The sequence below is a fragment of the Cyphomyrmex costatus genome, unplaced genomic scaffold (assembly GCF_001594065.2).
Source record: "Cyphomyrmex costatus isolate MS0001 unplaced genomic scaffold, Ccosl1.0 scaffold413, whole genome shotgun sequence".
In the NCBI taxonomy this organism is placed as follows: domain Eukaryota; kingdom Metazoa; phylum Arthropoda; class Insecta; order Hymenoptera; family Formicidae; genus Cyphomyrmex; species Cyphomyrmex costatus.
In genome coordinates, this window is record NW_017278351.1 from 29,608 (window position 1) to 40,241 (window position 10,634).

A 10,634-nucleotide genomic window follows, 5' to 3' on the forward strand; every position below is an offset into this window, starting at 1 on the left:
GACACTTTAGAATGAACGAATGTGATAAACGTTCTGTCCCGTGAACCGAGATATTAAGTTGATCTGTTTTCTGTTCCTATCAGTTCCTATACTAGACTGAAGAACTGAACTGGAACCTAGAACTCTCTTCCTAGCATTCGACACAAATACCAAACATAAAGGCCATCATACGTACGAAAATTTTAGTTGAATCGTAAGGTCTTAAGCAAATCGACCAATCACAATCAAGATTACGATCTCACATTTTAATACGCTAAACTGTGATTGGCCGATTTGCTTAAAGCCCTAAACACAATGCGGGGAATAGCGATAGCGATAAGTTTCAACTTATCAGAAATCGAATACACCGGAATACACATTTTTGATAGGTTAAAACTTATCGCTATCGCTATTCCCTCGCATTGTGTTTAGGGCTTAAGACCTTACGATTACTACTAAAATTTTTGTACGTGTGATGGCCTTTACTGCCAGTGAAAAACGCTATAAGCTTTCAGCGAGCTTTTGTATGTGATTGGTATATTCCGTTAGATCTAAAAATATAAACCAAACAGATACAAGAGCTCGGTGAGCTGTCGTTGTATCGGATGCACCTATTGTAAACAGCCATTACATTCCAGCAGGAACGAATTTGTGCACGGTAAATTGGCAACAATGCGGACAGATAATTTTGAGTAACGATTTTTAGGTTACCTCGTATGATATATTCTGCGAAACTGGTGTAAATCTTGCTCGAGTTGTGTCCGCAGGATATTGACAAAATGTCTAGAAGAAATTCGGGAGATGACTATAGAAAAGGTTTTGTTCATTATATTTATTACGCTGTCAGTAGAATGTAGATAACGCTCATTACTTACTACCTGGCTAAGACACCTAGATTATTTTCATGCGTAAATTATTGAAGCGACATGCAGTCTTTTTTTTTTTTTTTTTTTGTATAAATGAAGATTCTACAATGAGTCGGTGATAATCAGAAGTTTTAACCAGTCTTTATGGTCTTAACTTTATGCGTTGTCTACAATGGACAGTAGCAGTGGGAATAAGACTGTAAAACACGTCGGGTGTAATCTGAATTTCTAGTATAATAGGGCGCAAATTAAATCCTTAAGTGAATGATTGAAATCCATTCCCTACATTCTACTCTTATCGTTTTCAGACTTACTTTATGTCCTATTATGCTGGAAAATCAGCTTACTCCAGATACATCTTATAACATCATTACTACTGCTACTGCCCATTGTAGACGACTCTTTATAGACGATAAATTATTATTTAAGTTTTAAGTCTTTAGTTATAAGTAATTCATCAATCATAATCGATAATTATATTTATAATTGGTTATTTTTTTAAGATTAAAGGCTTAAAATTTATGACGTGTTTGACCTAAGTTGGATTGGATTATGATCTATTAGTAAAATATAAGGTCAATCAATTGAATAGTAGAATATTTAACTCAAATTGATTCAAATCTGCATTGATAAAAAATGCTATTAAGTTAAGAGTTTATTATAGAAAGTCTATAATTTGTATAAGTTGACTATTTGTCAACTTTACCAATTAAAACTTATGGACTTTCTACAATAAGTCATCATCTAAGTTTTAAATCATTGAAGTCTAATTTGTAAGAAATTGATCAATCAATCCATTATTTTTTTTACATTCAACTATTGGTCAATTTTTTATAGCTAAAACTTAAAATTTATATAATAGTTTATTGTAGAAAGTTCATTAGGACCACTTAAGACTTTCATCTACCGATTCATTGGCTGCATTGAGCAGACAAAATAGTTTCGCAACTGTTGTAAAATTCTATAATATGACTGGTTTATATATTTAGATTTATAAGAAAACAGATTTATAAGAAATTAGATTAATGCGAAAACCAATTGTATTGAAGAATTTTAGTTGCAAATCTGTTTTATCTGAACGCAGCCATTGTAGAACCCCAGTTGTAATAATTAATTCTAAAGAAATTGATGTTACTTATGATCGTGTGGCTATCTTTGGTCCTTTATTGCTAGCCTGACACAGAATATATTTTGTACTGTAAGTACGATTGTTGTTACTTTTTACTTGTACCATAATTTTTTAAAAGCATTTGTCCACAGTAATTGTATTTACATATGTAATAATTATTGTAATATACATTTTTACAGAGTTACATATTTAATTTACGTGTTTAATTTTATTTTATATATAACTTTATACAACTAATTTTTAATTGTTGAATTTATAGGACTGCATTAAACATAATCCGCTTAAAGATTTCCGGTTAAAAAATCAACTTTGTTTAACTTGATCTGAACTTTGCCAGTGTTTGACGTTGTCAGGGTCAAGTGTCTACAGAACCGAGGACAGGAGAGAGGATGACAGGAGAGAGGATGACAGAGGTAGGGATCGTTCTCCACTCAGAACCGAAGAACGTAGCAATACAGACGATTGTGACCAATTGGATGCAAAGAAACAGAAGTTGGCATTTGGCTTTGGGAAAAAGGCTGGCAATGAACAGAAGAAAGGAATTCAAATTAAATTAGGTTCTGTCTCTGTAAGTAAACCATTCTCATTGACCTTGATGTTTCGTTTTACTACACAAATTTTTGTTATGAAATTCTGTCTCTAAGAAACCCTTTGTTACAGAAATCAACTGCAAAAGCAACGACAGTACAAAAACCAACGGTAGCCTCGGTGTTCAACACGGACGATGATGAAGAACCAGAGGAGATGCCGGCAGAAGCGAGAATGAGGATGCGAAATATCGGGCGTGAAACACCAACATCTGCTGGGCCAAATTCGTTCGGAAAAACAAAACAAGGATTTTGCGACTCTAAAAAGATATTTGAGAAAACACTAAAGAAAGCAATGGAAGAGGCAAACAAATGATTTTCTATATATTATATATATTTAATATAAGTACTAATTTAACAAGTACTAAATAATAAATATATATATTTACACATACACACAATTATATGTGTGTGCGTGCATATGAAAAATGATTACTTGTACATTAATTTTAAACAATTATTAGAAACTGTCGCTAAAGTCAGATGCAAGTATTTTTATGAAATGTAAGTAACTCATTGGTATACATAAAATTTAGATTTAAAATTTCGCTTTTTAAGATCAAGGAAAATATTAGACGTGCGCATACGTCTCTGTGCGTTGTGTGAATGCATGTGCACATTATGTATAATAAATCCTATATCCATGTACAATAAATCTACAGTCGCTCTAATGAGCTTGGCGATCCGAGTTTATTCATGTAGTAGCACTAAATAGCTTATTATCCAATTTTGCATTAATTTACGACAAAATATTGTATTTTATTCACTTTCTGCCACAATAATAAAAGTAATATAACAATGCTCTGGTTTTACGAATTTTTATTTATATCGAAATTAACTTTACATGATAAAATTATTTCCTGTTCTGTTGGCCCTGGCGTAGATCCTGGAAACAAAATGCACCATATATGTATACTGCATAGATTTTATAACTAACTTAAAAAAACTTTATATTTACTTGGTTATAACTTCGTATTATTTCAGGTGTAGTTATTGAAAATATATAAAATATTACTCCCTTGTATTGAATATACATTTCTTTACTATAATACATATTTAAAATATTTAAAACTTTCATTGTACTCCCAGAAAAACTTAAATTTTAAATTAAGAGTGGTAGGTGTTTACATAACGGACTACAAAATAAAGATAATTACCCTTGGGAAGTTGCGGACAGGAGGCGTTCTTATACGACGATCCGCCTTGGATCTGTTCCGTACCACTTTAGAGTGAATAGCACAAGAAACACAATAGTGAAGCTTAGCATATAATTTGGGCAGCTGATAAGATTGATAAAAGCTGGCTTCCGTTATGTCCCTGACGGCAGCGGCCTCGACGATATTACGAATGACAAATTTCTTGATGGCCTTGTCCTTAGGGACACAACGAGCACAGTTGGTGCAGCGGACTGGATTCACATGACCGCGGCCATGCTTGGCACGTCCACCGTTTCTGCGTTTGCAAGTCTGGCAGATAAACAGAAACGAATACATATCGATATAAACAACAACGGACCAATTATATAAATTAATATAGAAATGTTCTATTAAAAAAAAATAAAGTTTTGCAGAAAAAAAATAAATTTTGAATTATTATATATAAATTATAAGGCAGAATCGTTGTCCGGATGCGCCCAGAGAGAGGGAGATGTTTTATCTTTGTTCATAAATGTTAAACAAACATAAAATAACATCTGGATGCACTCAAATGATGATTCCAAAAGCAGCCAAATTTTGGTATAATAACAAAGGAATAAAAAGACAAAACAAAAGAAAAATAAACATTCCTTTTCCTCTAAAGTATCGTTCATTATCTATAAACAACTAAAAATGATAATTTTCAGTTAGGTATGTCATTGTAATGAATAAGCAGTATTAATTATATACATATTCTATGACCTATATATTAAATATATAGATACAAATGTATATAAAATATTATACATGTAGTATGAGTATACAGGGTGTTCCATTTGAAACTAGGATGCAATTATCTCTCTCCTAAATTATTATAGTTATTCTAAACAATATTTAAGTGGAACTCCCTTCATTTCGAGAACATTTTTTTATAGTTATTCTAGGTGAACCTATGATGTATCACTAAGATTTTAAAGTAATATTCAATTTTTTAAATGAAATTATATTGTTTTTTTATATAATATGATTTCTCTAATTATTCTGTATATAAAAGTATTAAGATAGAGATATAAAAAAATCAATTGTTTATGAAATTTTATTCTCTCTCTCTCTCTCTCTCTCTCCCCTTCCTTTCTCCCTCCCTTCCTACGTCTCTCTCTCTCCCTTTCTCTTCCTCTATTGTTATGATGTGTGCAAAATTATTTAATTCTCTATCGACATCATCTGTGATTTCATATATATAATAATATATATGTTAGATAAGTCAAAATTTAGGATATATTGTTTAATATAAATATTATAAATTATTTATTAAAAAAGTGCACATAATTAAATTAAAAAATATTTTAATATGGTTCTGATAAAATCAGGTCTCTTTTGGAGACAAGTCTACTTAGAGAGATGATCTGTGTTACTATTAAAATATATTCCTATCAAAATAAAGTTCCATTAAAAATATCCTTTTGAAATAACAAATAGTTTAACAATTATCAAAAAATCATTAGTTTAAGGGATTAGTTAAGAGATCATATCTCCAAAGCCTCAGTTAGATAACCCTATATAACAATGTAAAATTAATATATGATACATACATACATATGCACTATCATTTATTTCATAATTTCGAAAATACTTGCAATATTTTTGTATTTTATAAAAATAGTGTCTCAACGATGAAACAAACTATAGCTTTAAAAATCCATTTTTAGAAATTACAAATAGGAAAGACAGAATTTTCAATTGGTATTTAAATTTTATATCTTTAAGATATTTTGTTGTTATAAATTATGTAACATTAAAAACATAACACATTGAAAAAATATTTTACCAATGTTTGTTTTTCAAAAAGCTATATCTGTATGAAATATTATCTGACAAAATTTAATAAATTTTAAAGCAGACTTTTAAGTTTTAAAATGATTCCAAAAAAAAATTGACTGATATAAAGAATTATTTTTCTCTTTAAAACATTCTTATAAACTTTTCTATAATTTTTTGTAATACTTTGTGTAAAATTAGAGATATCACAAACATTATCAAACTTATAAGCAGTAATGTATGTTTATATATCATGGGAGTTTTCCATCAAGGACATAATCATACATAACACAATCATATATAACTAAAATGCTGCATTTGATTATGTCGACTTGTGTCATAGTTGGGAAGCATAGAATCCTATACTGTCACACAAGTGTCACTTGTGTACGCGTTGAAAAGCATCCCTTTTGGATGTAAAACTTGTATCGTGTTGGAAAGCACAAAGTATTCTACACTGTGTCGATATGTGTTGTCTAAAAGCCTTGATAGACAGCTCCTTTATATATGATACATATATATGTATAGTATGAATCTAGTCCAAAACCAGTATTCACATTAAATATGCAATGTGATACACATGGGAAATTATTAGGTTATAATTCGCTTTAGAGTCTTTGCCTCGTTGAGCTTTACGATAAATCGTAAACATGCTTAATCGATTCGTGTTTCTACGATTAAATTAAGAAGTTTAAACTTAACTCTCGTTATATCTTTGAAATAATTAAATAATGTGGTAGCCACATGGCTCACTTTAGAGATAAAGCTTTAATGAAAGGATATTGATCCTCTGTGAAATTTATGTCATCAAAACGCAACATATATTTGGCCTTAGCAATAGCAAAGAAAATTTTGCAAACGCGAAACGTATTGTGCGAAAATTCAGGAAAATTACAAACAATAAACAAAACTATATTACCATCCTTATTGAAAAACCCACAGAAAAAGAACTCAAAATTACGGATCCCACGTTTATATAACGTGAAATAGAATTGTGACTCTACCCGTCAGTAAGAACGGCAGGGTTGCCAAATTAGGTGGAATCATGGTATAAAGACAAGGGTATGCTCACGCGCATGATAGTCCAGACAATCAATGAGAATTGTCATCCAGTACGTCATCATTATGCGGCAAATTTAAATGGTTAAAAATGAAGTAAATTATGGTAGCTATTTTTCATCCTTCGGCAGTTACCGAAAGGATGCATAGTTATGCTATATCAGAGAAGCGCAACCGGCTTAAGTCAGTAACGCAAAACTACTAAGAAAAGTACTAAAAATGGCGTCGTTTGCGGACGAACTGAAATCCACCAATCGTCTGTTAGTCAGCCATTTTTAGTACCACTGAATGAATGTCATGATTGGCTGACAGTCAGCTAATCAGAATGCGGCACACCGGTTGCGCTTCTCTGATATCTAGGACTCTTAGTGATACGTAGTTCCCGCAGCTCGAAAATGGACGTTGGTGCCGCTAGTGAGAAGCATTACAGGAAAAAGGCCGCCATGGCCGCTCTCAGGTTTCTCTCTGCTATTACCCACTGCTTATCACAGCAATTTCTGCGTAGGGAATTTTTTTTTCTAGCGTTGTGATTGGCTTGTGCGCAACTGGTTCTTACAGCACCATATGTTCTTTCGACATGAAACTTTGGGCGCGTTCAGCGGACTCAACAGTTGAGTGAGCGCTCTCTGTTATTGGTGTATTCTTTTAGATCATCCAATCACAATTTTAGATCTGGAAGAATACACCAATATTAGCGAGCGCTCACTGAAATATTGAGTCCGCTGAATGCGCCACCCATTATCTTTAGGATCCTCAAGTTCACGTGACTTTCGCACGAAGCATTTTGAGGACGATGCAGGAGTAGAGGCATTTGTGTACAATTGGCTCACAACATGTCAAACTTCTTTTTATAGTGACGGTATAAAGAAGCTTCCAGTTAAACGGGGGAAATACGTTTCCAAAGCAGGAGATCACAAAAAAGGAGAAAATAAAAAAGATATTTTGTACTTTTATTACATATATATAAAAAAATTTTTTAAAGAAATGTTTGTTTATATTTGACCCACTCGTACGTCTTTATCCATATATATATATGTACATATACACACACATACATACCATAAATAATACATACTTAAAACATATACTGTGCAATAATAGATTTCACATGTTTCGATCCAGGTTCATCATATTATCACGTCGTTCAATGTCCTTAAGCTCTAGCATATCTGTTTTAAGATGCAATTTAATAATTTCACGCCAAATGTCCATCCTATGCTGTTCATTATCGATACCAATCTGTCTCAAGCTATTCTCATTTATTCTTAACAATGTCTTTCCTGTAATGTCGTGCTTAAAAAATAAAGATTTTAATTTTTTGTTAAATATATATTCTCATCAATAAGAAACTCTTAATGTACAATTAACGACAATCTATATGGAATTAGTATCGCGGTAAATCTATGGAGATGCAAAATTAAAAACAAAATTTGAAAAACATACTTATGATAGAGTAAAAAAACACTTACATGCAGAAATAGTTCATAATATAGCTGATAATAGTCGCTGCAGTGTCGCCTCAGCCATTTCTGTACATCTAGCACATTCCATAAATACACTGGACGTGGTCGAGTTGTCTTGCTCTGTAAAATGCAACAAGAATACTTTTAAGAATGTACTAGATATCCCGTACTTTTTTTACTAGAATTCTTTCTTTTTAGTTGAACTTTTTGCACCAATATTTTATCTTTCTCCTTTTTCTGTTTACGTTAGAAAGATAAAGAAAAAATAAGGTGAACTGTGCAAGAAGTTCAGTTAAGGATAACTGTAACGTTATAGTCGTTAAAAATTATAGAATAGGTCCCTAAAACTACGTTCGAGGAACATGATATCTACACCTATCAGCGCTATTATGTTATTCTATCTTTATTCATTAGATGTAAAACAAGAATAGAATTTAAAATAATTCATTAACGCTGATAATGCACTCACCAAAAAGAATTTAAAGACTATTGTAATGTTTGCTTGAATACTATAAAAAGACATTTTAAATTTTATGACCAATAAAGAATTACATAAAATACAATAGCACAAGTAAAATCCAACGAATAAAAAATTTCATTTGTTGGATTTTCCTTGTGCCATTTGTTGATATTAATGTTTTAATGATGAAAAAAAAAGTTCTCTTTGCGAGTCTACACAAAAAAGTTGTAAGAAGAAAAACGTTGATCATTCTTCATTAAACCTTTATGGATTTGAAAAGTAAAGATCTATTGATAATGGAAAAGAATATTTTAATCTGGAAGTTCGATTCTGAAATACTTGAGTGCTGTAGAAAAATTGGTTTATGCCAATAATCGAAAAAAAAGGTAACCGGAAAATATTGAAATGTGTTATTGTTCATGAAAAATATCTATATTAATATTAAACTTTGATTATTAATTTAGAAAATAAAAGAGCTTAGAGCCAGTTAAATAAAAGAAACATTTTAATCTCAAATAAAAATGATAGTTACTTATATATATTCAAATAATATTTCTTACTAATTTAAATTTAATGGAATTTAAATTTGCTAAAATTGAGGCTTGTGTATCAAATACATGGCTATCAATCATTTAAAAAAAATAAAAGATTTCAATTTGCTGCAAAAATTTAATAGCCCTTTTAAACTACAAATAACTTTATATAGTACTTCTGTGTCTGACAATGTGTTTAATTGTATCTCCCAACTGAAAAGCTTTCTAAGCAATCTCCTGCAGGACAGTCAAATACATGACTTTTAAGCTCCAGAGAAACACTAGTTGAAAGCTAGCAGCTACGTGCATGATGTATCATTTCATTTTTATTCACTGAATATTAAAAAAAGATAAAATAATACATTATGCTCATCAAGCATAAAATAGAATGCATACAAAGACTTGTAATGTATTCAATTTACTGTCACAAAACAATTCCGAGTCAACGACCTATTTTTTTTAGTTGCACTTTCTTATATGGTTTAACTATTCTTTTGCAGCTAAACTATTGATGAAGAGACTATTGATTTGGGTCAGATCATGTGAATAAATCAAATACAGCAATATGTTGTTATGCTGATTCTACAATGAGTTGATAGTCAATTATTGGTAAAGTTGACCAATAACTAACTCATACGACTACGCTGATTGACCAACTTCACCAATTATGTATGCTTTCCTTTTAGATAACACATTCGACACAAACGTCGTTCTATCCTTCTTAACATTCAACGAATGATAAAGATAGAACGATGTTTGTGTCGAGTGTGTCCTCTAAAAGGAAAGCATACTAAGATTAAGACTTTCAACTACATACTCATTGTAGAATTAGCTTCAGATATATAAACAAAAAAAATATAAATATGTTCCGAAACAAAATGTTGAGCATTTTAATATAAAATCCAATATAAAATAACCTTGTCGTCCTTATTTTATTCGAAGGACACATTTATTTAGAACTATAACACTGAATTTAACATCAACAACAAATTCTCGTTTATGCACAATTTCATTGTTCTTACTTTCGTCCTAACGCTGGGATTGACAACCTCTTCCACCATTGTACTTCAACTACTTAGTTGCGATCAGTTTGGATCAGTTGCGATATGACAGATCGGTTAGAATGAATATTGAAGTCCTCTTCAATTTTTCTTCTTCTTTAGACCCCTATTTGGTTTTCCGACTTTCGACCACATGAAGAATTTAAAGAAATCGCTAAGATACCGAGATGTTTTAAAATATCGATAACTGTAGGTCTATATGAAATTTTAACGATAGTTTGGTACCAAAAGAATAGTCAATTTCAATAAATGGCTTTAAAACTGGAAACACAAAGGCACAGGCAACAGGGAATAATGGTCCGTCCAATCAGAGCTCTGGGATATAAAATCGAACTTATATGTCAGAGCTCTGATTGGACGGCTCGTTATTCCCTGTTGCCTGTGCTTATTGCCTGTGCCTATTGTGTTTCCAGCTTAAAGCCCAAAACACATGAAATGCATAATGGCTCTTGCACACCAGCGCGATGTTTGTCGCGCGCGACGCGCGATATCCAATAAGCGTACAGCTTTACCGATGTTCTCATTCTAAAGCTAGCCGCCCAT

At 31.6% G+C, this 10,634-nt stretch overlaps 3 protein-coding genes across 4 annotated transcripts; 1 reads left to right on the plus strand and 2 right to left on the minus strand.

Annotated features, from left to right (window-relative positions):
- Positions 1-642: 642 nt before the first annotated feature.
- Positions 643-2,877, plus strand: LOC108777165 (PEST proteolytic signal-containing nuclear protein). Of its 2 annotated transcripts, none has more exons than XM_018543980.1 (3): positions 643-795; positions 2,312-2,542; positions 2,635-2,877. In XM_018543980.1, exons 1-3 carry the CDS (start codon positions 781-783, stop codon positions 2,875-2,877), a joined length of 489 nt encoding a protein of 162 aa, XP_018399482.1. In that variant the 5' UTR covers positions 643-780. The 2 variants fall into 2 exon arrangements, with proteins under 2 accessions (XP_018399482.1, XP_018399481.1); XM_018543979.1 differs by having other exon boundaries at positions 2,328-2,542.
- A 488-nt stretch (positions 2,878-3,365) lies between these two features.
- Positions 3,366-6,507, minus strand: RpS26 (ribosomal protein S26). The gene is made up of 3 exons (XM_018543981.1): positions 6,435-6,507; positions 3,719-4,027; positions 3,366-3,447 (listed from the first exon to the last, which is right to left on the minus strand). Exons 1-3 carry the CDS (start codon positions 6,435-6,437, stop codon positions 3,415-3,417), a joined length of 345 nt encoding a protein of 114 aa, XP_018399483.1. The 5' UTR covers positions 6,438-6,507; the 3' UTR covers positions 3,366-3,414.
- A 1,155-nt stretch (positions 6,508-7,662) lies between these two features.
- ave (sterile alpha motif domain-containing protein aveugle) lies at positions 7,663-10,275 on the minus strand. The gene is made up of 3 exons (XM_018544007.1): positions 10,053-10,275; positions 8,044-8,157; positions 7,663-7,867 (listed from the first exon to the last, which is right to left on the minus strand). The coding sequence occupies exons 1-3, from the start codon at positions 10,089-10,091 to the stop codon at positions 7,679-7,681; spliced, it is 342 nt and encodes a 113-aa protein (XP_018399509.1). The 5' UTR covers positions 10,092-10,275; the 3' UTR covers positions 7,663-7,678.
- Between the last annotated feature and the right edge of the window lie 359 nt (positions 10,276-10,634).

Excerpts from the sequence above, each read along its gene's own strand:
- ave (XM_018544007.1), bottom strand. The coding sequence starts at position 10,091 with ATGGTGGAAGAGGTTGTCAATCCCAGCGTTAGGACGAAA. Across the intron at positions 8,158-10,052 it reads ATCCCAGCGTTAGGACGAAA|AGCAAGACAACTCGACCACG; the intron begins GTAAGAACAATG and ends TGCATTTTACAG. Across the intron at positions 7,868-8,043 it reads ATTATGAACTATTTCTGCAT|CACGACATTACAGGAAAGAC; the intron begins GTAAGTGTTTTT and ends TTATTTTTTAAG.
- LOC108777165 (XM_018543979.1), top strand. The coding sequence starts at position 759 with ATGTCTAGAAGAAATTCGGGAGATGACTATAGAAAAG. Across the intron at positions 796-2,327 it reads GGGAGATGACTATAGAAAAG|GGTCAAGTGTCTACAGAACC; the intron begins GTTTTGTTCATT and ends TGACGTTGTCAG. Across the intron at positions 2,543-2,634 it reads TTAAATTAGGTTCTGTCTCT|AAATCAACTGCAAAAGCAAC; the intron begins GTAAGTAAACCA and ends CCTTTGTTACAG.
- RpS26 (XM_018543981.1), bottom strand. Across the intron at positions 3,448-3,718 it reads CTGTCCGCAACTTCCCAAGG|GATCTACGCCAGGGCCAACA; the intron begins GTAATTATCTTT and ends TTTTGTTTCCAG.